The following is a 26,563-nucleotide window of genomic DNA, read 5'->3' on the forward strand; positions in this document are numbered from 1 at the left end:
TGAGGGTAACATTTCATTATATCCGTTTCCACTTCCCATGTACCTCTTTCAACTTGTTGATTTCTCCAAAGGACTTTGACAGATGGAACTTCCCTGTTCCTCTATCTCTTGCCATGCCGGTCTAGGATTTTTAATCAAAACCTCATCATAGGTTAAATTATCATCAACATTCACTATCTCCAAAAGCACTATGGAACTTGGATATCCCAAACATTTTCTAAACATAGACACATGGAATACCGAATGAAACGGGGCAAACTCCAATGACAAATCAAATTGATAGGCCACCTTACCAAAAAGCCTTAGGATCCTATACCTCTATAGGAAAATATATCCCATGAGTATTACCCTTACTACCATATTCCACAAACCTTGAGACCTAATAATGAAACACCCAATACATCATATTCACCCACATGCCATCAATACCACAATCAAGTCTAGTTCTATAACCATTCTACTACACTCATTTTAAACCCTTAATGAGAAGTCATCAATAGCCTACTACCATCACCCATATACCTACAACCACGTATTCAAGTCTACCATTTTAACCAATTTATGACTCCCTTGAAGTCATAATCATTTAAGAATTTTCATGCCTACCTTAACATCCCTACATCTACATTTTTATTAACTCCTACCAAGAGGACACCAATATACTCTTACCTATCTATTGCACACAACAAGATCCCGTCTATCTCTTACTCTACGTCCATAGCATTAATTGGAATAAGCGTACTTCAATCATCACAATACAGAACACCTACTCCCTCTTTATCTATCATGACTCGTCTAATATCATCAACCTCAGAACACATAACAGACCTTGATAACTAGGTACTCTATCAGCCCCTTGGGAAAAGACTTCTACTTTCTTATTTCCCACTAATTCCTTCAACTTTGCCAATGATGGATCAAGGTATTATTCGACTTAACATCTACTACCAAAGACGATTCGGACCCAATTTGCACCACCATAATCGGAACCACTCAACCTCACCCCCAATCTAGCCGACTGATGAACATCCCTTACAACTCCCTCTTTCTTTCACCAACATGAGACACGCTCCCTATAAATACCCTACTAAGTGCACCGACCACACATTGGCCTTACCCGCATGAGAATGCACACTCATGTCATAAAACTCATTAGCCATAGGAGTGTACTCAAGAGAAGGACTTTTGGAGTTGACATCTCTAACCCTCATAATATGATAAGTGCAACCCTTGAATATCAATTTTTGGGCCTTAAGAAAGGAAATGAACTTACCCTTTACTACCGAATCATGACCCTTCCATTCAAGAATAACATCAAAATCTACCATGTCAAGCTAAATGAGATCACAAGGAACAACTTTGTGCAAGATAAAATGGGACAACCCTTATAGATTTTTTTTCTAGCAACAATTGACTCACCAATCGGGGTAGACACCAACTAGTGTTCCAATAATATCTTGGGATATAAATCAAACCTATTAGCAAGAAATGCAGCAACAACCATAAATTGTCATCAGATCTAACAAGGAATACACTTCAAAAACAAAAACATTTAACTTACCAGTCCCAATATTGGGAGAATCCTCTAACTCGTGATGAATCTGAAAGGCATACGATCTCTCTTGGAGCTGACCTCCATCTGAAGTAGTAGAACTTTGATTAGGACAACCTATAGTCTGGGCCTGATCCTGAGGTCTAGTACCACTCCTACACTCCCTTGCATAATGACCCGTCTTTCCACACCTATAGCAAGCATCCAACCCCACTACGCACTCTCCTTTATGGTTTTTGCCACACTTGGAACACTTGGAAATAGTAGATGTCCTAAAACTACCACCGGGCTTGGATTGAGAAGATCTATCTTCACCTCGAGCATTCTTGGACTGCCTCCCTTTTCTAGATGCCTCTAGGCAGTCCTCCTCTTTATGTCCACTTTTTCCACAACTATAACAACTCCATGTGCCATACAAGCACTCCTCTAGATAGTTTTTACCGCACTTACCACATGAGAGGAAGGATATTTCCTTGCCATCACCTTTCCTAGAGCAAGGGCCAGACGTCTCGTCTTTTGACATCTTCTGCTGGTTAAAGTCATTATCTCCAATATTACTCCTTTTTTTTACCAATTTCCTTTTCTTAACATTCGTGTTCACCGGAGTTACTTTGTGTTGATTCAATTGAGTGGTCACAACTTGAACCAACCACATGAGGGAATAACGAATCTCTGTATTAGAGATATTGACATTTGAGGAAGGGTCATTAGGAATGGAATGGCTACCATCTCGACCCATATTTTTGTTGCTTTCTTTTTGATGAGACATATTCTGAAACATGTAGGGCACGAGTTAGAAAGAATTCTTATAGGGTTCAACTCTATCGCATGATTAGATTATGAAATACGTGATGCTTTTTCTAAAATGCCTCATAGCCTCCTAATCATACATATGGCATGCTTCACACCAATGAACAAGACTCTCCTCGATGCGGTATGTTAGACTTCAAGGACCATTTCAAAACCTCAATCTCTGATACCAAAATTATCACGACCCAAGCTTAGGTCCTAGACATGACACGGCAAATGAGACACCCAGAGGTACCTCACCTAAACCTCTTTGCATTTATTAAGCATTTCATTGGTAATGATAAAGAAATCAAGTAGAAAACAAAAGGGATGTAGGGACTAAGGAGCTTCACATTTAATAAGATTCAAAGACAATGTAACATCTTTTTCTATGTCTAACCATACCTTCTACATTAAATACTTGGCGGAGGCTAAGACAAGTCCCCAGCTCACCCTCAAAATAAGTGTCAAGAAATACCTTAATAAAAGTCTTAATATTCTACATAACATAAGCTTAGAATAAAAAAGATGTTATTCCTGAACCATGGGAACTTACCACAAGCAATCTTCAAACTAATTCGAGCTAGCCACGTAGAGGAGGTCGAGGAGCGATGTCAGTTCCTACATGGTGATATCATATAGGAAAAAGTATGCGTTAGTACTTTGAATGTACTAAGTATGTGAGTATGGTATGAAATGAACAACATAACAGAGACATGAGTAAGCAATATGCATAAGTGAATGCATGAATTAGACATCATCATATGAAACCCTAAAATATTCATTTTATGGGAAAGTGACCATAACCGACATTTAAGACCATGTGAGCTATTACATGGAATCCAACATAAGCCCCTACCTTGGAATGGGGAGACTACTTGCCGGGTAGAACTCCATTCATGTTATACTCAATTATTTAATATTTGGTGGCTACAAAGGCCTAACCGACAAGGCTCCTATGATGGCACATAGTTAATGCAATATGAGACTTTACTTAAGGACCCCTTATGTCGAGTCTCCATCTACATGCTACATTTGGTGCTAGGTCAAATCCCATGGAATAACGTTTGAAAATCAATATAGCAACTTTAATATTTAAAACATCAATCGGTGGAATAGCTCATTAAAACCTTTGATTTATAATATCATCATGGCTGTCATGCCCTATTTACCATTTTACTAATGAACCTTGATTTATAAGAAAATTAGGTCTACAATTAGTGATGGTATTCTGGGTTGCATGCTAATCGGACCTTCCTTTTTGAAAAATTATTCAAAAGCATTGATAGCCAATAGAGATGCCATACATGTCATATCATAACCTTAAACATTTCATTTGATTCAATGTGAGAATAGTCCTTTCACATTGAAACCTTACTTTGGCTAAGAAGCCCTTTCATCAATCAATCATTTCATAAAGACTCCACTTCATAAACATTTACTTCATAATATTAATTTGAGTCAAACTTTATTTCAACTTTACTTTATCATAGGAAACTAGGTGGGTTCATTTCAAAAAGACTTCCAAATACATTTAAATGATACTTGTATGCATGAGAGTGATATGAATGCATCCAATTTATCATCTTAAAAACAACCCACCATATGCACTTTAAAACTACCTTTCAAACCATTCATACAAGAACATTGATAATCCATCCATTTCATGTAAATAAGAATCAACATAAGTCAACATAGATAAATAAACTTCAAATATTCAAGAATATATACATTTGAAATCGTAGTATGAAAATCCATAAAAACTCGTCACTTGAAATTCAGAGTCAATATACATATATATCAATGGGAGTAAATAAATTTAAAATATACCATAATCTATGCATTTGGAACCATCATGTAAAAGCCTATAGGATTTCATCATTTTGAATTAAAATGCAAAGTTTAGAAAACACTTGGACTCCATTGGTGGAAGAACCCATGGATGAAAACCCACATACCTTAGATTGAAGCTTTTAAGAAAGTTTGATTCTTGGTCTTCTATGAGGAGCCTTGAATACTTTGAGTTTGAGAGAAAAATTGGAGGAGATGATTTGAGAGAGAGGAGGATGAAGTTTAGGGATTTGGGGAGGTGAAAGACCGAAAACAAATTACCCAAAATGCGTCCAAGTTTTTATATATAGATATTAAGTTATTTTCCCAAAATGTCACTACAAAATCTAGAAAACTGGGCAAGTCCATGACAGGTCCGCGTTGATAGCGTGTCATGCACCTTTTTAGTCAACAAAAAAGTGAAATCCGGAAAAATTATCCAAGTTCACTGCAGGTCCGCGACATGGACTTGTGGCGGACCTCTCTGGTCAACCAAGCATAACTTTTGACACCAAAGTCGGCAAAATGCAATCTTTGTGGCATTGGAAAGACTCAACGAACTTTAATTTGATAAGTTAAGGGACACCAATTCATTATATTCTAGGAGATATGGTCATTTGAAGTTGACCCTTATACGAACTCATTCGCAAACATAGCCGATAAAAAAACTTTGGAATCGGCTTGATGTTAGAGATCCCTTATGATCCTAAAACACATATAATACTCTTCAAATAATTAGGAATTGATCCTAACTCATATATATAATTAAAATTCGATATGTTCGACTCTATACGCCTAAAAAGAATGGTTCGAATGTTGGCATAGAAATATTTGAGATGTTACATCTCTAATTAGTGTTTACCTTTTGAACGTGGCGTTTGTTTGTTAAATATGCCATCCCTTTCATTCTCTTCCTCCTCCTCTTCTTTGTATTCATCCTTTTGATCGTCATCATCGTCTTGTTTCTCATCCAAATATCTGCATTTTGAACATGATGCCTTTTCAGTCTCTTCTCCCTCTTCCCCCTCCTCTTTTTCATCTTCCTCTTCTAGATGGATACAATTTGAAGGTGGCACATTTTCTGTCTCTTCATATTCCTCATCTCGATCATCTTCTTCTTCTACCACGTTATCCTCATTACTATCATTAGAAGATGAACTGCTCATGCTGTCTCTGGCCCAAGTATTCTCCTTTAACTCCATACTCTTTTGATTGTCAACATTCATTTCTTCCTCGTCCACCTCCTTCATAGAAAATTTTAAACCTCCAGCTCCTTTCTTTACACATCCAATTCTTCCAAGTAGTTTAAAGTCAAAAATTCTAGTTCCATCATAGTCAAAAATAATGAAGTCTCCAAACTCTACGATGTTGTCCTCAATGAATTTCTCCCATCCATGTTCAAAATAAATATGTTTTCCTGATTTGGTTACTCCAATAGGCCACATATTTCCAAACCTATCCCTAAGGGAAACATTCCAAGGTAGCATTCCATTCTTGTAATCAATATAACCTGTGGGAAGTTTCTGTGAAAGCAAAAAAAGCTTGAGTATTGAAAAAATAAATGTAGAGCAACACGAATTTCTTTAAATAAGATTGACGATATCATAAATGCAGCCAGTTTCAGATAAAAAAATATTTCAAATAACTCAAAGTTTGAGATTTTTAAGATTGGAGTTCAAGAATGTAAGTATTTCAAAAACTACAAAACAAAATCTGAGGCATTTTCATAGCTTTACTGCAAAATTACTTCAATCTACACTCATAATATGGTTAGTTTGAAATGATATATGCAATTTCTAACATCGACCGACTAAATTATACATAGTACTGGTATAAAATTTGGAGATTTAACATATATAGAAAATTATAAAATTTACTTGCATAACAAAAAGGCATCTTTCCACTTTTTACTTTCTCTCCCCTTATTCAAAGCACAAATTTTTAAAAAGATTAAATTGAAAATGTTTCAATAAAAACAATCAACAACAATCAGATATTAAATACATGAATATAAGAACATAAAAAGAGGATGAAAGGGAAAGTACATTTAACAAGTATAAAAATACCACAAGATATATCCAAGTTTTGCAGATCTAAATCTCAACAAGGCCTTCCCCTCCCCATATATATATGCTTCCAACATCTCCAAAGAGAAAAACAATTCAAGAATCAAAGTTCCATCAAAGACCATGATAAGGGGTAGTATACTCACAAGTCGTTTTGCACTGATTTCTGGGATGAAAACTTTGAAGAAGCCCTTTTCCATGTTCTCTTTAGTTTCAAACTTTAGAAGGATATCATAATAGATGGCACAACCTTTTTACCCTATAAGATTCTTTATATTAAAGGAAAAAATTATAAAAGAGAAGAAGATTACAAAAATCTGAACATTCTTAGATATTGACAATTTGTATTTTTCCTCTTGTCATGTAGTCTTTTTTAATTGAAAAAAATAGTTCTTTATTATGTAAGGGTAGGAGGAGGGGAAATGAGGTAAGAGATTACGAGGTGGAGAATTGAATCCACAACATTAAGGTGAAAATTCAAGTAGTCAACCCATTGAGCTAATGAGATTCCACTTTAGTTAAGTAGATAATGAAGATATAGTAATCGTTTTTCCTCTCATGTAGCCAATGTAGAATATTAACTAGGGAGAAACGTGATGAATTATTGCAACTGAGATGAACTTTTCCTTAATTGGAAATATAACAATTATAACTAATCTGGTGACCCAATAAAAGAAAGCAATGCTACCATCAACGTAACCATAAATGATGCGGTAACTTATTGAATTAGTTTATGAAAAGAAATAATTTCGGAAGGTATTTTAGTAAGATAATGGATCATAATTTCCGATTTTGTTTTCTTGTTCCCGGGTGACATAAAAAGTGAATCTATCAATTGCCCATTTTTCCTCTATAAGTGCGTGAGTTTTATGGACGACTTCTCCTCTTTTTATGCACACCTCTTTATAGAGTTTTTCTTCCCGTGCAACTCCCCATTGACTCAACCTCTCTTGACTTAGCGTTCTTCTTCAAGTGAGACTCCTTCTTTAATTAAAACTTCTCGATTCTCTTGAATTGTAATTGAACTCCAACTCATTTATTCGCTCTTTATCTGCCTTCTTGACTTTATCAAAATTCACCCTTATCCATTTCTTGATTCTTGCTTTCCTTTCTTTATTTATCTTGCAAAGATATACTGAATCTTAGTTGCTTGTGACATTGCACCTTGGAAACACACTAACTGACATATTCCATCTTTCTTTGTTAATCCTCAAAACTTCAAAACTCAACATTCACTCTCTATAAACGCGTAAAGCTATTGGAAATAATTATATTTTCCCTAACTTATACAACTATATTAATTAAAAAAAGAAGAAGGGAATAGACGTCTTCTTCCCATCCCAATATTGCCCTCCCATGCAACTATTCTCATCACCATTTCCACCATATTTTTTACACATACATGCACACCCACCATAACCCCTCCACTTCTCTCTTTCTCTCACCCTCTACAATTCTTCTTCTATTTTGTTTCTCTTTTCCTGTGTAGATTTATGTCTCAAATATTCCAGAAAATCTTCATATATTTAGGTGAAAAAACTATGAATTGATTTTTCCCGACAAATATTTGTTATTATTTTTTGCAATTCTATTAAATGGTTATTGTTATACCCCGTACTTTTTTACCTTGGAACGCATTCTTAAGCTCTGAAGCTTCTTAAGTTTCTTTAAAGGTTCTTAAGCTTCTTAGAAGTTACCATGTGAGCCGGATAATCTATAACGCTACCAAACAACTCTAAGGAAGGAAGAATGTGATGCCCCATAGTAGGGAAGATTGCTAATACGGTTATAAGAATTCGGAAGGAGTTGGAGGCCAAGTAATGAGTCATAGGACTCGACTTACTTACGTAAGCTACCAACTTGGAAATATTACATACATAAGCTACTTGAGTACATACCAAGCTTACATAGCAAGGATTACATAGGTTCGTAAAATAAGACGAGATTACGAACCCACGAGGAGGAAAAGAAGGTAACACATGGCAGCATGAGAGAGTGCCACATGGAAGAAGATGGAAGTTCCATGTGGAAGCAGCTGGAGCAAGGGGTGGACCCCACATACCACGTGGCAGCTCATGGTTGGAGGAGGTGGTGTGTTGGCCCAATGAGGGCTTAACACGTGTCACCACTTAGAGGTTGACACGTGTCACATCCTAAGATTACATATATATATATATATATATGTTTATGATCATCCTTATCAACAAAAGGTCATTCTTATCTCCAAAATTCAAGAAACCTCTAGAGAAAAAAAGAGAAGAGAAACCCTAAGCTAAGAGAGAAAGAGGGCTACGGATTTGGAGGAAAAAATGGTAAGTCTCTGATTTCATTCCATGAACTAATTAACTAGGGTATAACAAGGTGATATGAAGGTGTTATTAATGTAAATTTATGATTTTGGGAAGCACCAAAAGGACAACAAGCAGCCACAAAGTTTTAGTCGCGCTAAAGGAACCTCCCAGGCAAGTTTTGGGAGTTTCGGGAAAGGTAAGGTTTTCCATTTCAAATTGGAGTTTATGATGATTTTATGAGGTATATTACAGGTCTTAAATAAGTTTGGAAGTGGAAAATTTGAATAAGGATGCTTGACATTAGAAACAAACTAAATTGAAGTCGTTATAGTGAAATTGAAGGCTGCAGTTGTAGAAACAAACTAAATTGAAGTCGTTATAGATGGTTTGGTTGTGTGTTTCATGGATGGAAGGTGTTTGAAAAAGGGTGTGGGTTCTTCTGGTTGAAGCCACGTGACCCTCCGTTTCATATTGTTAAAGATTTTACAAAATAAAGGTTAAAAACTCTATTTTGGTATTGTAGTTTTGAGCAAGTTATTTGGAGTTGTATTGAGTAATGTTGAAGTGATGTGATTGTATATATGGATGCTGGTTGTTGTTGGTAATATGGCTTCTAAGAGTAGCAGTTGGATAGGGCAAGTTATAGGGCAGATGCTGCCCGATTTTTGGTAACTTCGGAACTAGTAATAAACTAGTCGAGGGAAATGGATACTTGGTTGTAGAGTTGGAAATTGGAAAGTGAAAGGTTATTAACCTTATTATTGCTTTCATGTAAAATAGGTTCAAAAGACGACGAGACGAATGTGGGTAAGAGTAATACATAAGTGGTATGTGAATCTGTCTCCTTTCTCTTGGCATGTCTTTGGCATAAGTAAATAGAGTTATCCTTCTTTCCTCTTGGTATGCTTTTGACATAAATATGATGCTATTATGCTATAATTATTCACCGAGCTATGATGGTCCGGGTACGATATATGCATATGATGAATCCATGAGGTAAAGTAGAGAGTATGTAAAGCTTATTCTTTCTCTTCTTTTGGCATGTCCTAGATGTACGTAAAAGATAATACAATCTCGGAGGTGACTCCACCCCGAGTAGATCTCATCCTCGCAATCATAGAAAGAGAGAAAAAAAATAGGATTTAGAGGTGTTCATCATCATTAGCACACGATCAGAAACAAGAATAGTGACTTAATTCCTAACAATGTCCTATAGCGTCCCAAAGATTGGATACAAACGTCATCTTACCGATCCGCGGGACTCTACTAGACACTTGCTCCGATAATGGTAAGACCGGTGAACCTAAGCTCTAATACCACTCTATGAAGACCTGAATCCAGGCAATGATGGCGCCTACTATAACCCTAGAGTAGGCAAGACAAACCCAAATCTAGCAAAAGTCCAACTTAAATTAATTAAATAATAAATAGCATAAGAAGGCGGAAGCAAGATAAAGATTACAAAAAAATTGGGACAGAGTATAAATATATAAATACAATACAAAATATACAAAAAGACCCGAAGGTGACCAAATCTGATGGGTTAACACTAGACCAAACCTCATACTTGGTGTCATCTATAGAGGAGCTACAATGTACAAAAGCTAATAATAGATATAAATATGCAATGCAGAAATTATTGTCAAAAATATAAAATACAAGTTAGAGTAAAAGAGGGAAGGTAGCTGTCACATAGCGGGAGGGTACCCTAGACGTGGGCGACACTCGAAGACCATTGCTGGTCCCCAAGCGAACCACCTAGTCCAATCACACATTCGTTCATACAATCAATCAGCAGAAAGTTTTAAATAAAGAAATAATTTAGTGGGCAACTCAAATCATCAATCTAACCCTAAGAAAGAAAGGCCATGGGCCATCAATCAAACTCCAATCTATGTCATTAAAATAGTTTGACAAGAAAAATTCATGGAAATAAAATACTCAATTGACTCATCACCATCTAGTCTATGAAGACTGTATCACTACTACCTAATTGGTGCCAATGACAGGTTCATGGCTACCTCAAATCAAAATGAAAAAAGACTAAACTCAATGCAACAATAACATAACTGGTGTCTTCTAAATATAGGAGAGGACTCTCCGATAAGCGGAGTGTGAATCAATCCTCAATGGTGCGCCTATTGATGATATTTTAAACCTATCTCTGCATCATGAAATGATGCAGGTCCAAATAAACGTCAGTACCTGGAATGTACGAGAATGTAATATGGCAGAATGAAGCATGTTTCCAGATGAAAAATATAAGAGCAACATGAATAAGAAATGTGCATAATGAATGCATATATTAAACATCATCATAAGAAACCTTAAAACATTCATTTTGTGGGGAAGTGACCTTATCCGACATTTAAGACCATGCGAGCTATTACATGGAATCCAACATAACCCCCTACGTTGGCACGGGGAGACTACTTTTTGGGTAGAACTCCGTCAAATTTAACGTTCTTTAACTTTAACGCTATTGGCTTATTGTGGATCCACTAGCCTAAATAGCCTACAAGGGCTCCTATGTTTGCGCGGACCTCTCTGGTCAACCAAGCATAACTTTTGACTCCGAACTCCAAAAAATGAAATATTGATGGCATTGGAAAGAGGTCTCAAAGAACTTTAATTTGATATTTTATGGGACACTAATTCATTATATTTTAGGAGATATGGTCGTTTGAAGTTTACCCTTCTATGGTCTCATACGAAAACTTAGTCGATAGAAATTCTTTGGGCTTGACTTGGTTTTAGAGATCCCTTATGCCCGTAAACCACATATTATACTCTTTAAATACTTAGTCATTGATCCTAACACATATATATAATTAGAATTCGATAAGTTCGACCCTATACACCTAAAAAGAATGGTTTGAATCTTGACATAGAAACTTTTGAGATGTTACACACCCGTACCCCTCTTTTGATGAAAAGCCCCAAATCACCAAAAATTATCCAATTTTCTTAAATATGACCCACCACTCAATTTTAATCCATGTCTAACCCTCTAACTATCTTAACCCAACCAAATTACCCATTCCCCATCTTCATCTCCCTCCTCCATGGAAGCTTCTTCTCTATCTCCATCTCCACCACCATCTTAATACAGAGCTGATGATAATGGTAAAAAGGGGGAAATTGGTGGTGACAACTGTGGGTGGCAATGGTCCTTTGATATCAATGAGGATCAATTATCTTACAGTTAAGAATTTGGAACTTAGAGTGCGCATGTTCGGCTTTGAGGTAGGCAATGGTCTGCTTGGTGTTAGATTGTGCTTCATAAAATAAATTTTAGTTTATATTGCATGTGAGTAGGATTTTATTTGGCGGGTTTAGGATTTTCCTTCCTTATCCTTATATCTTGATTCCCTATTGAGCCTTGGGCCAGTTTAGTATTGTAAGATCTGTAGATTCAATTGGTACTCATTTACTTGTGCCTTAGCCTAGTGTTTCTAATTTCCTTTGGAGTTATTGATGTATGTTTTATAGTAGTCGGTGTGATTAGTATCATAAAATGGGTTTGGTAGATCCTTAGTTATTATTACAGCTTCTCGTGAGAACTTCTTAGGTTTGGTGCCTTCGCTAGTGCGGGGACGTGAGGTTGTGTTAGGATTTTTGAGGTTCGGGCTTGCTTACACTAGTTGAAAAATGTGAAAAAATGATGCAAAAAGCGTCGGAATTGGTCAAACTCGACAGAAACGCGACGCAGTCACTTTCATCGCTTTTTTGCTTGATGGTTTTAAAAATGCGACGAACAGGTTCGCAAAAAGCGACGGACTGCAACGCCCCTAAATTTTTTAAATTAAAAATATTATATAAAAATACAACGGACTCCATCTTTTTATTTTTTTAAATAAGTAATTATTTAATATAAAGCGACAGATTATTGGTCTCCGTCCTTCGCTTTTTGATATTGGTGTTCTAATAAATTTTCAGAAAGGCGACGGACCGAGAGTCTCTGTCCGTCCTTTTTCTGGAAAAATTAAAAAAAAAATTCCAAAAAAGCGACGGAATAAAGGACCTAGTCCGTCGCTTATTTGCAATATTTTTGACAGCATCAAAATTTAATTTACTTCATAGAAATTCATCTCATTCAAGTAAAAATAAAAACAAATAAAATACGCAAAATACATAATAACAAACATAATTAAACACTTAAAATGAATAAAATCATTATTTAGAATGATTTAAAGTGTTTCAAAGTTAACAAAAAATTTGAAAATGTTCATAAACTAACATAGGAAACCTAAGGACTATTTTTATGTACTTATCACTATCATCGGATTCATCCGGAGTGCACCCTCTTAATAACGAGGCGGAGGCTGACGGATGAGGTTGAGCACATATTCTTTAATTTGCTCAACTTGTTCATTCGTATGTTTTTGCTCCTCAACCCTTCTTTTCTCAGATTATGCCAAGGCGCGTGTAAGTTCTGCAATTTACTAAGACATAGCAGCTATCTGAACCCTGTCAACGGCCTCGGGTTGACGCGATGATCCAATACCTTCTAAACCTGATTAGAGTCGTCGTACATTATTCTTAGAGCCCATTCCATCTATTCGGCCCTTGTGGCTGCCTCTAACCACTTTTTCTTTACAAATTTGAGTGGACTGTTCAGGCGTTAGTTGGGTCGAATCTCTCATATCACGTATGTGCCACTCATTTCAACAATCTGACAAGGATTTTGACCCCAATGATTGGTAATGATGAATCATTGTTAGTAATGGATGCCCGCGCCTTGGGTATGCTTTCAAATCTTGCTGCATATTAAAAAATAAAAGTTATAATCAATATATATATATATATATATATATATATATATATATATATATGCATGTATGTATTAAAAATAAAAGTTAGAATCAAAATATATTATACATTATGTTAAATAACTTACATAGACTCGTTCGGCTCTTTCCTCCACCCACTCATCTAGATCTAACGCATTAGTCTTTTTCTTAACATGAGTCTTTTTAAAGACTTCATGACGATAGGGAGTGCGTCCCAATTCTTTTTCCTATAAATAAAAATATAATTAATGAAATAATATTTTGTCAAATAATTTATTTCAGAAAATGAATTTAAATTTTAAATTTAGAAACCTTATCATCCCCCTCTGAATCGTACCAACACTCTTAGCACCTCCAGTGTACAGTGATCTACCCTTTAGGCTGACTCTTGCTTTTTTTCCTTATTCATACAAAGCCTTGAATTCTTGGGTATCCTAATAGAGGCATAATTCTTCAAATATATTGTAACACCCCCAAAAAATTTTCCCTATGATTCGGACATTTCTTGTATTGGTATAGGGTTGAACTCCATTATTGTGGAGTATACGCATGAGTTACGATGGGTCCCTGAGAAATTGAAAAGTGTTAGAGGTAATGTGGGGTCACAAAGGACCCCTAGGACCAAGCTAAGTCCAAAAGATTTATCGTGGCTAAGTTTTAGGATGAGTTCATATAAGGGGTCAACTTATAATGACCCTATCTTTTGAAAGACCACGATCTGGGTGGCCCACGACCAATTAAATTCAAGGTCATTGAGTCTTCTTTCCAACGCCACCAAGAATGTAATTTTTGGAGTTCGGAGTCAAAAGATATGATGATCCTAAGACGGACTAGCATGGCAGGAATTCCAAGCCTGGGTTGCAACTGCTGCAAATCTGGGCTTGGCGCTGTAGTGGCGTAATGAGCCACTATCGTGCCAGGAATAAGCCTCAGTAGTTTGGCCCCTGGCACGGCGCGCCACTATAAGGTATGCAGGGTTTTCAAGCCTATTTTCCTAGAACCCAGAAAACTTGGGCTTGGCGGTGTAAGGGCCCGATGCACCACTATCGCGCCAGGAAAAAGACTCAGTAGTTTGGCCCCTGGTGCGGCGATCCACTACGAGGTGTGCAGGGTTTTCAAACCTATTTTCCCAGAACCCAAAAAACTTAGGCTTGGCGCTGTAAGGGCGCGACGCGCCACTATCGCGCCAGGAACAAGCCTAAGTAGTTTGGTCCCTGGCGCGGTGAGCCATTAAAAGATGTGAAGGTTTTTAGCCTATTCGACTTGGCGCTGCTGTGGCGCGATGCGCCACTATCGCGCCAAGAGAATTTTTAACCTATTTTTCAGAATTTGGAGAAAGGGCAATTTGGGAATTGTCCCAAATTATATATGTATCAAGCCTTGAACGTTTTGGATCATTTTTCAGCCTCTCCCTCTCTTTAAAAAGCCCTAGAAGCCCCTCTCTTCTTCTCCAAATCCTTCTTCAACATGATTTGCCTACAAGATCTTCAAGACTTCAAGTTGCCATTAAATACCCAACAACAAGGTTTCTTCAAAAATCTATTCTATGGTATGTAAGGCTACTCAAAGCATGGGTTGAGTCCACCCATGTTCCCTACTCTTTCTTTGAGGTTAGATATCCATAAGAATGGAGTTTCTTGATAGGTTTATGTTTGAATAAGTCTTACCTCCGATTACTTTGATTCTCATTGTGTTGATGTTGTTGAGCTAAGAAATTTCTAAAACCTTCATGTTAGCATGAGTTGATGGAGATGTGTTGTTAATATGCTTTGTGATTTCCTTAATCATGTGATTATGTTGAATATGTCAATTTCCTTAAATGTGTTACTCCTCTTGAATTGTTGGTTTAAAATTTTTAGAGTTGTGATGAATCCTAAGGAGGTGACAAATAAGGAGAGGAATGGTTTGTTATGTTTGTGGGATGTTATAAATGCATATCTAATTTAGGTTTGATTGAGTTGATCGGAGGATAGAATTGACGAGTGGACAAGGTCCTAAATGAGACTTGCCATTATGACTCGATTGAGTTGAATTAAGGATAGAGTTGATGAGTCCGTAAGGTTCTAAATGAAACAAGCCGTGAGGGCTTGTTTGAGATGATTGGATGGAATCTTATGAGCATAGTGTAATGGGAGGAGTATCGAGCACCTAAGCGGGTGAGAGTATAGTCCATAATCGAACCCAAGAAACTACGCCGCCAACGTAGGTAGGGATGGAACCGTTAAAGTCGGATACCTCCCATGGGATCAAACCATTAAAGTCGGATGTTTCCCATTTTATTATCATGACATGATAGGACTTGACTAATCAATGGAATCCATGATTAGGGAGGCGTTCATGCCCTAGCAAGGTATGGACGGACGTGGCAACAACGTCTGATTGTTGTACTATCACTGGCTCATAAGTGATGGTTGTCGGATAAGAGAAACTCCCATTTAGGTTTTGATAGTACTCCGAGTTAGTTGAGTTGAGTGGCTTGTGATTTGGTCCCGTCTAAACCATTTGTTGTTAGACTTAGGACACTTGAGTGATATTGTTAAACGAGTTGGTTGATCCTTTTCTGATATTTTTTTATTCAGCCATTTTACATACTCGTTCATTCCACGTACTGACGCCATTTGGTCTGCATCATTTCATGATGCAGAGACAGGTACTAGAGATCATCAACTGGCACACTGTTGAAGATCTACACACATCCAGCTACTTGGTGAGCCCTCCTAGTTTCCGGAGTATGCTGAACTTTCTTTACCATTTTGTTTGCTTTCTTTATCTTGATTATTGGTATCCATGGGCTTGTCATTGTCACCTCCTAGGTGTTTATAGAGTCTTCATAGACCAGAGTGTGGGAAGGTTAGACTGTAATATTGAATAGCTTTTATTATACTTGTTTTGATGAGTTCATAGTGTTTGGCCTTCAGCCCTTATAATATGAATAGTGTGCTTATGATTGAGTCCTCCACTGAGTGAATGTGATTGAATAAAAGTGTGACTGGACCAGGTGGTTCACTTAAAGGAAAGATATGGCTTTCGAGTGCCAGTCGCACCTAGGGTACCCTCCCGGGGCTTGACAAACATGGTATCAGAGCACAGAGTTCAAAAGTCCTAGGGATTCTATGAAGCCGTGTCTAGTAGAGTATTGCTTATGAGTGTGTTGTGCACCATACTTATAATCAGGAGGCTATGAGATATTAAGAATTGTTTTACTTCTTTCATACTCTGAATTCGTGCGATAGAGTTAAACTCTATAAACTTCCTTTCTAATTTGTGCATTTATACGTTATCGATAATGCCTCTTAAATGTACTGCCAGCCAAAGGAACACTGATAACGCAGAGATGCCCCAGTCAGAGGTTCGGCCATCGAGGACTAGAGGCCGACCTGTGAGATATGCGGAGGCACCTCTAGTGCCTGCTACTCCGCTTGCACCAACTTCGGAAGCAGACTTTTGAGGGGCGATTGCTATGCTCACTCATCCTTTTTCCAAAAGAGGCCTTCCAGCTATGCCTCATTGACTACAAGTGCACCTATACCGTAGCCCAGGTAGATCAATAGAGATAGAGTCATCAGAATATCAGACCTCAGGGTTTTCAATCCCAGGATAGCGAGGGTAAAGGTTCGAGAGGGAAACCACCATGCGGTAAGTGTGGTAGGCTCCACTTGGGAGAGTGCAGAGTGGGAAGGGCTGGTTGTTATAAATGCGGCCAAATGGACCATTTTCAGAGGGAGTGTCCAACGGGGGGAAACAGAGCTCAGTATCCTGCCACCGTACCACCGGCTAGAGGTAATCAGAGGGGTACTACTTCAGGTATGAGTGGAGGTACGAACTGTCTATATGCCATGGGTAGTCGCCAAGATCAAGAGAACTCTCCAAACATCGTGACGGGTATGATTCGAGTCTCTTCTCTTGACTGCTATGTTTTTATGGATTCGAGTGACACCCTATCTTTTGTAACCCCTTACGTGGCTAGTAAATTCAATAAAATTCCTGAATGTCTTCTTGAGCCTTTCAGTGTAGCTACTCATGTTGGTGATTCTGTCTTAGCTGAGAGAGTCTATAGGGATTGCACTGTTTCAATTCATCACAAGGATACCTTGGCTAACTTGGTTGAGTTGGACATAGTTGATTTCGATGTGATCCTTGGCATGGACTGGATTTATGACTGTTATGCCTCTATTGATTGTAGGACTCAGATTGTCAAGTTCAAATTCTCGAATGAGGCTGTCATAGAATGGAAGGGGAGTCCTGTCATGCCTAAGGGTAACTTTATTTCCTAGCTTAGGGACAGGAAGCTAATCTCAAAATGGTGTATTTATCACCTTGTTCGGGTGAAAGATGACAGTATTGAGTCTCCATCCCTTGAGTCAGTTCCGATTGTCAACGAGTTTCCTGATGTCTTTCCTGAAGATCTAATAAGAAGATCGACTTTGGGATTGATGTTCTTCTTGATACCCAGGCTATCTCAATCCCTCTATATAGAATGGCCCCAGCTTAGTTGAAAGAGTTGAAAGAATAGTTGAAGGACTTGTTAGATAAGGGATTCATTAGGCCGAGTGTCTCACCATGGAGTGCTCTGGTCCTATTTGTGCGAAAGAAAGATGGGTCCCTTAGAATGTGTATTGACTATAGGCAGCTGAACAAGGTCACCATAAAGAACAAGTACCCTCTCCCCAGAATATATGACTTATTTGATCAGCTTCAGGGTGCCACTTGCTTCTCAAAGATAGAACTAAGATCGGGCTACCATCAGTTGAAGGTGAGGGAGTGTGATATCCCAAAGACAGCTTTTCGGACCTGCTATGGCCACTTTGAATTCTTGGTGATGTCCTTCGGGTTGACTAATGCCCCTGCAGCTTTTATGGATCTCATGAACAGAGTATTTAAACCATATCTTAATATATTTGTGATTGTATTCATAGATGATATTTTGGTCTACTCCAAGAATGAAGAGGACCACGCCCATCATCTTAGAGTCGTCTAACAAATCTTGAAAGACCGGGTATTGTATGCAAAGTTCTCAAAATGTGAATTTTGGCTTGCATCAGTGGCTTTTCTAGGCCACATTGTATCTAGAGATGGTATTCAGGTTGATGCTTAGAAGATTGAGGCAGTGAAAAATTGGCCCAGACCCACATCCCCGACAAAGATAAGAAGTTTCTTGTCTTTGGCCGGCTATTATCGAAGGTTTGTAGAGGGATTCTCATCCATATCATCGCCATTGACCAAGATGACCCAAAAAAAGGCTAAGCTCCAATGGTCCAATGCTTGTGAGGAGAGTTTTTAGAAATTGAAGACCAAGCTAACAACTGCTCCTATTCTAACTTTGCCCGATGGAACAGAGGGTTTCGTGATCTATTGTGATGTATCTAGAGTTGGTTTGGGTTGTGTGCTGATGCAGAAGGGAAAGGTGATAGCCTATTGTTCAAGACAGCTTAAGGTTCATGAGAGGAATTACCCAACTTATGACCTTAAGCTGGCAGTTGTGGTATTTTCCCTTAAAATTTGGCACCGCTACTTGTATGGAGTGCATGTTGATGTGTTCACCAATCACAAGAGTTTAAAATACGTCTTCAGCCAGAAGGAACTCAACTTGAGACAAAGGAGATGGCTCAAACTACTCAAAGACTATGATATGAGCATCCTCTACCATCTAGGTAAAGCTAATGTTGTTGCTGATGCTCTTAGCGGGTTGTCTATGGGTAGCGCTGCCTATATGGAGGAGGGAAGGAAAGAATTGGCTAGAGAGGTGCACAAATTAGCCCGATTGAGAGTTTATCTTGAAGAGAACGGTGAAGGTGGAGTTAATGTTCGGGATGGGTCTGTGTCCTTACTCGTGGTAGAGGTAAAGGAGAAACAAGATTAGGATCCCGTCCTTCTCCAATTGAAGGAAGTTGTTCAGAAACAAGAGGTGATGGTTTTTACCAAAGGGGGAGATGGTGTGTTAAGGTACCAAAATAGGTTGTGTGTACCTGACGTCGATGATGTTTGAGAGAGAATTATGGCCGAAGCGCATAGTTCCAGATACTCTATTCATCCGAGCTCTACAAAAATGTATCATAACTTGAGAGAAATCTATTGGCGGAGTGGGATGAAGAGAGATATTGCAGAATTCATTTCCAAGTGCCCAAATTGCCAACAGGTGAAAGTTGAGAATCAAAGACCATGTGGCTTGGCTCAAAATATAGACATTCTGGAATGGAAGTGAGAGATGATCAACATGGACTTTATTACAGGTTTACCGAGGTCCCGAAAGCAACATGATTCGATTTGGGTGATTGTGGATAGAATGATAAAATTAGCTCACTTCTTGGCAGTTAAGACTATTGACACCGCAGAGGATTATGCAAAATTATATATACAGGAGATCGTTAGATTGCATGGGGTTCTCTTGTCTATTATCTCATACAGAGGAACTCAATTCACTTCCCAATTTTGGAAATCCTTTCAGAAGGGACTGGGTTTGAAGGTGAATTTGAACACGGCCTTTCATCCCTAGACAGATGGCCAAGCAGAGTGCACCATCCAGACATTAGAAGATATGTTGAGGGAATGTGTGCTTGACTTCAAAGGAAATTGGGATGATCACTTACCTCTCATAGAGTTTGCATATAATAATAGCTATCATGCAAGCATTCAAATGGCTCCTTATGAAGCTTTGTATGGGAGGAGGTGTAGATCCCCAATTGGATGGTTTGAAGTTGGTGAAGTTGAGTTGATTGGGCCTGATTTTGTTCACCAAGCCATAGAGAAGGTGAGAGTTATTCAAGATAGGCTAAAGACAGCCCAAAGCCGCCAAAAATCTTACACCGATGTGAGGATAAGAGACTTAGAGTTTGAGGTGGATGATTGGGTGTATTTGAAGGTGTCACCCATGAAGGGCATCATGAGGTTTTGAAGGAAGGGGAAGCTTAGTCCTTGATATATTGGTTCTTACCAGATTTTGAAGTGGATTGGGGGTTTCGCCTATGAGTTGAAGTTACCCTCAGAGCTAGCCTCTATTCATCCGATATTCCACGTCTTGATGTTGAAGAAGTGCTTAGGCAATCCCTCATTGGTAATCCCCTTTGATAGTACTAGAGTTAAGGATAGCTTATCCTATGAAGAGGTTCCAGTCCAAATTCTTGATTGCCAAATTCGCAAATTGAGGAACAAAGAGGTCGCCTCCATCAAAGTCCTGTGGAGAAATCAATTTGTTGAGAAAGCCACATGGGAAGCGGAGGAAGATATAAAATCTAAATATCCCCATCTATTCGTGCTTACCGATGAGAATGTTGAAGGTAATGCCTATTTTCTAGACTTGAATTCATTTGTGCATTTTGAGTTTGGATAGTAATTTTTGTTTGAGAATTTGATTGGTTGATTGGTTAAATTCTGATTGTGATTTGTACCTAGATTCTATTCTTGGTTTACTCGTCATTCGAGGATGAATGATCCTAAGGGGGAGATATTGTAACACCCCCCAAAAATTTTCCCTAAGATTCGAACCTTTATTGTATTGGTATAGGGTTGAAATCTATTATTGTGGAGTATACGCATGAGTTACGATGAGTCCCTAAGAAATTGAAAAGTGTTGGAGGTAATGTGGGGTCACAAAGGACCCCTAGGACCAAGCTAAGTCCAAAGGATTCATCGTGGCTAAGTTTTAGGATGAGTTCGTATAAGGGGTCGACTTCTAACGACCCTATCTTTTGAAAGACGATAATCTAGGTGGCCCACAACCTATTAAATTAAAGGTTGTTGAGTCTTCTTTCCAACTCCACCAAGAATGTAATTTTTGAAGTTCGGAATCAAATGATATGATGATTCTAAGACGGACTAGCACGGCAGGAATTCCAGGCCTAAGTTGCAACTGCTGGAAATCTGGGCTTGGCACCGCAGTGGCGTGACGCACCACTATCGCTGCAGGAACAAGCGTCAGTAGTTTGGCCCCTGGAGCAGCACGCCACTACGAGGTGTGCAGGGTTTTCAAGCCTATTTTCCCAGAACCCAGAAAACTTGGGGTTGGCGCTGTAAGGGAGCGAAGCGCCACTATCACGCCAGGAACAAGCCTCAGTAGTTTGGCCCCTGGCGCGGCGCGCCACTACTAGGTGTACAGGGTTTTCAAGCCTATTTTTCCAGAACCCAGAAAACTTGGGCTTGGCGCTGTAAGGGCGCGACGTGTCACTATCGCGCCAGGAATAAGCCTAAGTAGTTTGGTCCCTAGCGCGGTGCGCCACTAAAAGATGTGTAGGTTTTTAGCCTATTCGACTTGGCGCCGCAGTAACGTGACCCGCCACTATCGCATCAACAGCATTCTTAGCCTATTTTTTTCAGAATTTGGAGAAAGGGTAATTTGGGAATTATCCCAAATTATATATGTATCAAGCGTTGAATGTTTTGGATCATTTTTCAGCCTCTCCCTCTCTCTAAAAAGACCTAGAAGCCCCTCTCTTCTTCTCTAAATCCTTCTTCAACAAGATTTTCCTCCAAGAGCTTCAAGACTTCAAGTTGCCATTAAAGACCCAACAACAAGGTTTCTTCAAGAATCTATTCTAAGGTATGTAAGGCTACTCAAAACATGGGTTGAGTCCACCCATGTGCCCTACTCTTTCTTTGAGGTTAGATGTCCATAAGAATGGAGTTTCTTGATAGGTTTATGTTTTAATGAGTCTTGCCTCTAATTACTTTGATTCTTATTGTGTTGATGTTGTTGAGCTAAGAAATTTCTAAAACCTTCATGTTAGCATGAGTTGATGGAGATGGGTTGTTAGTATGCTTTGTGATTTCTTTAATCATGTGATTATGTTGAATATGTCAATTTCCTTAAATGTGTTACTCCTTTTGAATTGTTGGTTTAAAATTTTTAGAGTTGTGATGAGTCCTAAGGAGATGACGAATGAGGAGAGGAATGGTTTGTTATGTTTGTGGGATGTTATAAATGCATATCTAATTTAGGTTTGATTGACTTGATCGGAGGATAGAATTAACGAGTGGACAAGTTCCTAAATGAGACTTGCCATTATAACTCGATTGCGTTGAATTGAGGATAAAGTTCATGAGTCGACAAGGTTCTAAATGAAACAAGCCGTGAGGGATTTTTTGAGATAATTGGATGGAGTCTTATGAGCATAGAGTCATGGGAGGAGTATCGAGCACCGAAGTGGGTGAGAGTATAGTCCATGCTCGAACCCTAGAAACTACGCCGCCAACGTAGGTAGGGATAGAACCGTTAAAGTCGAATGCTTCCCGTGGGATCGAACTGTAAAAGTCGGATGTTTCCCATTTTATTATCCTAAAATGATAGGACTTGACTAATCGATAGAATCCATGATTAGGGAGGCATTTATGCCCTGGCAAGGTATTGACGGACGTGGCAACAACGTCTGATTGTTGTACTATCACTGGCTCATAAGTGATGGTTGTCGGATAAGAGAAACTCCTATTTAGGTCTTGATAGTAATCCGAGTCAGTTGAGTTGAGTGTTATGTGATTTAGTCCCGTCTAAACCATTTCTTGTTAGACATAGGACACTTGAGTAAGTTGTTACTTATTTATGAGTTGAGATTTCCCAGTTGGTTGATCTTTTTCTGATGTTGTTTTATTCGACCATTTTACATACTCGTACATTCCACGTACTGACACTATTTGGTTTGCATCATTTCATGATGCAGAGACAGGTACTAGAGATCATCAACCGCCCCACCATTGAAGATCTACACACATCCAGCTACTTTGTGAGCCCTCCTAGTTTCCGGAGGATGCTAGACTTTCTTTACCGTTTTGTTTGCTTTCTTTATCTTGCTTGTTGGTAGCCATGTGCTTGTCATTGGCACCTCCTAGATGTTTATAGAGGCTTCATAGAACAGAGTGTGAGAAGGTTGGACTGTTATATTGAATAGCCTTTATTATACTTGTTTTGATAAGTTGATAGTGTTTGGCCTATGACCCTTATAATATGAATACTGTGCTTATGATTGAGTACTCCACTGAGTGAATGTGATTGAATGAAAGTGTGACTGGACCAGGTTGTTCGCTTGAATGCCAGAAATGACTTTCGAGTGTCGGTCGCGCCTAGGGTACCCTCCCGGGGCATGACATATATGAGGTAGCATCCAACTCGAAGATACCCGATCATCCCTAGCTATAAACAATTAATTAGTTCATGAATAATTTATTAATGTAGCAAAAATAAATAAATAAAACATTAAACTTATGAGGATCTATCAGACTCAATCATGACTATCCAAAGTCTGTCCCTCTTCCTAGGAGGTAGCCTCGGCACATCATTTGCTTCCACTAGTCTATTAGTAGAAGAATGTGAAGCTGATGCTGTAGAAGTGTCAGTCTCAATACTAGAATCTCTAAGTCTTAGACTAGATATGTGAGGTGATTGAGATGTGGGAGATAGAGTAGACGAAGATGCTACTTTTTGGTGTCGAGTAATAAAATATGTGGGTAGATGGTAGGTATGATCATATGAAGTATATTGTATATGTGAAGAAGAAGAAGCATTGAGTGGTCTGCGGAGATGACTATGGTAAACTAAAGGATCCATAGAACCAAAAGGCACAGCATGAAAATGTGTAGGACTAGCTCAGCGGCGCTGCATCTTCGGTGCTAAAGAAATATGTCCTGTGATATCTTCAGGATCAAAATGTCTCCTAGACTTCTTTGTACTCCTACCAGAATGGCTAACCCCAAGATGATCCCGGGATGTATCACCATCACCATATGACATTTGTATGTAAAGTAACATTACAATATATAAAAAATATAAATTAAATTAATTACTAGTTATAATCTACCACTCTATTCCTCCTCGTTTGTTTCATTTTTCTCATCTTTCCATTCCTCCTCCTTAGTTGTTTCATATTCATTGTCATTCCATCCCTCCTCCTCAATTGATTCATATTCCTCGTTTACTTCTTCCTCAACATTTGGCATTATAAGTTCATCATCGGAAACCTCTTCTAGTATGTGTTGAGGATGTTCTAGTGTGGTTTCCAACTCAAAATAAGCTTGTTGTTGAACAAGTGCAACATCATTTTGGTACTCCACATCTAATACATTCTCGATTTCAATTCTTCCTACAGGCTTTGTCTTAATAACAACCCACCAATCAGTTTTATCTCTACGCAATGGATATGTAGAGTAATAGATTTGCTTAGCATTTTAGGCAATGATAAAAGGATCATAACTTCTGTATTGTCTGGTGTACTTAACTTCAATTATATTATATTATTGGTCCACCCTTGTGTGTTTGTGTGATGGGTAAAACCACTTAAACCAAACAATACTATTTTTTAGGCCAACCTAAATATCTTAATTCAATAATCTCTTGAATGACACCGTAATATTCTACAGTTTAGCCATTATCGTCGACATCACCTTGAACGTACACACCACTATTATTGGTTTTCTTGTGCATAGAAACTTCTTCAGTTTGAAACTTAAAACCATTCACACAATATTTATTCATATCAGGAGGAAGGTTGTAAGGGGTAAGAAATACAGGCCAGCAAGAATAAGGTGAGGCAGCATTAGAGAATGGTGTGAAGCCATCTGCAAACAACCCCAATCTTACATTTCTTGGGTCACTAGAAAAAATCAGGATACATGTTATCAAAATATTTCCATGCTTCTTCGTCAGATGGATGAGATAAGACACTCGGCAACCTTCTATATTCACGATGCCATCTCATATGTGGGGCAGACCTCATCGATGCGTACAACCTCTTTAATCTAGGAATAAGAGATAAATAATGCATCACCTTAATTGGGACCATCTTTCCAGTTGGAGTTCTTTTATAACGAGTTTGTCCACAAAACTTACAATTTTCTAATTCACTATCAGTCTTGTAGAACAACATGCAGCCATTAACACAATAATGAATTATATCATACGACAATCCTAACTTGGAAACCAATCTCTTTGCCTGACATAAGTTCTTAGGTATGATAAACTCAGGATTAAATAGTTCATCCAAAATATCAACCATTGAGTCCATAGACGCATGAGGAACACTTCAATCTGATTTAATATTCATTAACCTAACTGCAACTGACAAAACAGAATGCGGACTCCCTTCACATAGTGGACGACTAGCCTGTTCTAATTCTTGATAGAAGCATCTTGCTTCTTCATTAGGAGTTTCATCAAAATATTTTTTGGGTTCCATCCCACCTTGAACCTCGAAAGCATCATTGACCAATTAATGAACTCTATCATGTTGAAATGTATCATGTTGGATTCTATCATGTAGAATCCAATCATGTTCAACCCTAATTTTACCATGTAGTGCAGGCATATTATATTCATCCACGGGCAGTAGATTATAAAATATATTATTCAATCAATCTATTTCTGCATGATCAACCCATACAAAATATCTAGGCTTAAATTCATTATCATACAAATGAACCATAACTATATCTGGACTAAAAAATTTCAAGCACCTACATTCATGACAAGGACACCTAACCAATTAATTTCTCTTAAAAATATCAAGTGTCATTGCATGATCGATAAAACTTCTTACACCGTTAATAAATTCAGGTTTCAAACCACCACCAACTTCATAATGCATGTTATACACCCACAAATGATGATCCATCTCAAAAAATATATATATTCAAGCTTAATTAGTTCTTAAAGACTACAATTCATCGAGAATACAATTATCATTAGTTCAAGTTATAATTAATCAATTAATATAATAATTAAGTTCAAGTTATAATTAATTTAAGTTATAATTAATTTATTTATATAATAGTTAAGTTCAACTTCTACTTAATTCAAAATTATAATTAATTCAAGTTATAATTAATTCATATAATAATTAATTCAAGTTATAATTAAGTTCAAGTTCTAATTAATTCAAGTTCTAATTAAGTTCAAGTCCTAATTAATTCAAATTATCATTAATTTCATGTTCTAATTAATTCAAGTTATAATTAATTTCAATTTCTAATTAACTCAACTTATAATTAAGTTCATATTCTAATTAATTCAAGTTATAATTAAGTTCATATTCTAATTAATTCAAGTTATAATTAAATCAAGTAAAAATTAAGTTTCAAACCTCATGACATTAAAGTTGAAGTTCTAAATTAAAATATCCTAAAATTCAAGTATCTAAGTTATTCAAATTAGCTATAAAGTCTAAAGAGTTTAAAACTTATACAAACTTAAAAAAAATTTAAGTTTAACTTCAAAAGTCCTAAAGTTCTACTTCATGACTTTAAATATCTAACTCTACTTAGCTT

At 37.7% G+C, this 26,563-nt stretch overlaps 1 protein-coding gene across 1 annotated transcript; it reads right to left on the minus strand.

Moving 5' to 3' along the window:
• Positions 1 to 5,022: 5,022 nt before the first annotated feature.
• On the minus strand, positions 5,023 to 6,437 carry LOC129872398 (B3 domain-containing protein At5g60142-like). The gene is made up of 3 exons (XM_055947389.1): positions 6,384 to 6,437; positions 5,248 to 5,694; positions 5,023 to 5,199 (listed from the first exon to the last, which is right to left on the minus strand). Exons 1-3 carry the CDS (start codon positions 6,435 to 6,437, stop codon positions 5,023 to 5,025), a joined length of 678 nt encoding a protein of 225 aa, XP_055803364.1.
• Positions 6,438 to 26,563: the final 20,126 nt, after the last annotated feature.

Source organism: Solanum dulcamara, chromosome 2 (genome assembly GCF_947179165.1).
Source record: "Solanum dulcamara chromosome 2, daSolDulc1.2, whole genome shotgun sequence".
Taxonomy (NCBI): domain Eukaryota; kingdom Viridiplantae; phylum Streptophyta; class Magnoliopsida; order Solanales; family Solanaceae; genus Solanum; species Solanum dulcamara.

Bases quoted from the DNA above. Each gene is read 5' to 3' on its own strand.
- LOC129872398 (XM_055947389.1), bottom strand. From the start codon at position 6,437: ATGGAAAAGGGCTTCTTCAAAGTTTTCATCCCAGAAATCAGTGCAAAA. The intron at 5,695-6,383 runs GTGAGTATACTA...TTGCTTTCACAG, and splicing joins AAATCAGTGCAAAACGACTT to AAACTTCCCACAGGTTATAT. The intron at 5,200-5,247 runs GTGCCACCTTCA...GATGAAAAAGAG, and splicing joins AATATGAAGAGACAGAAAAT to GAGGGGGAAGAGGGAGAAGA.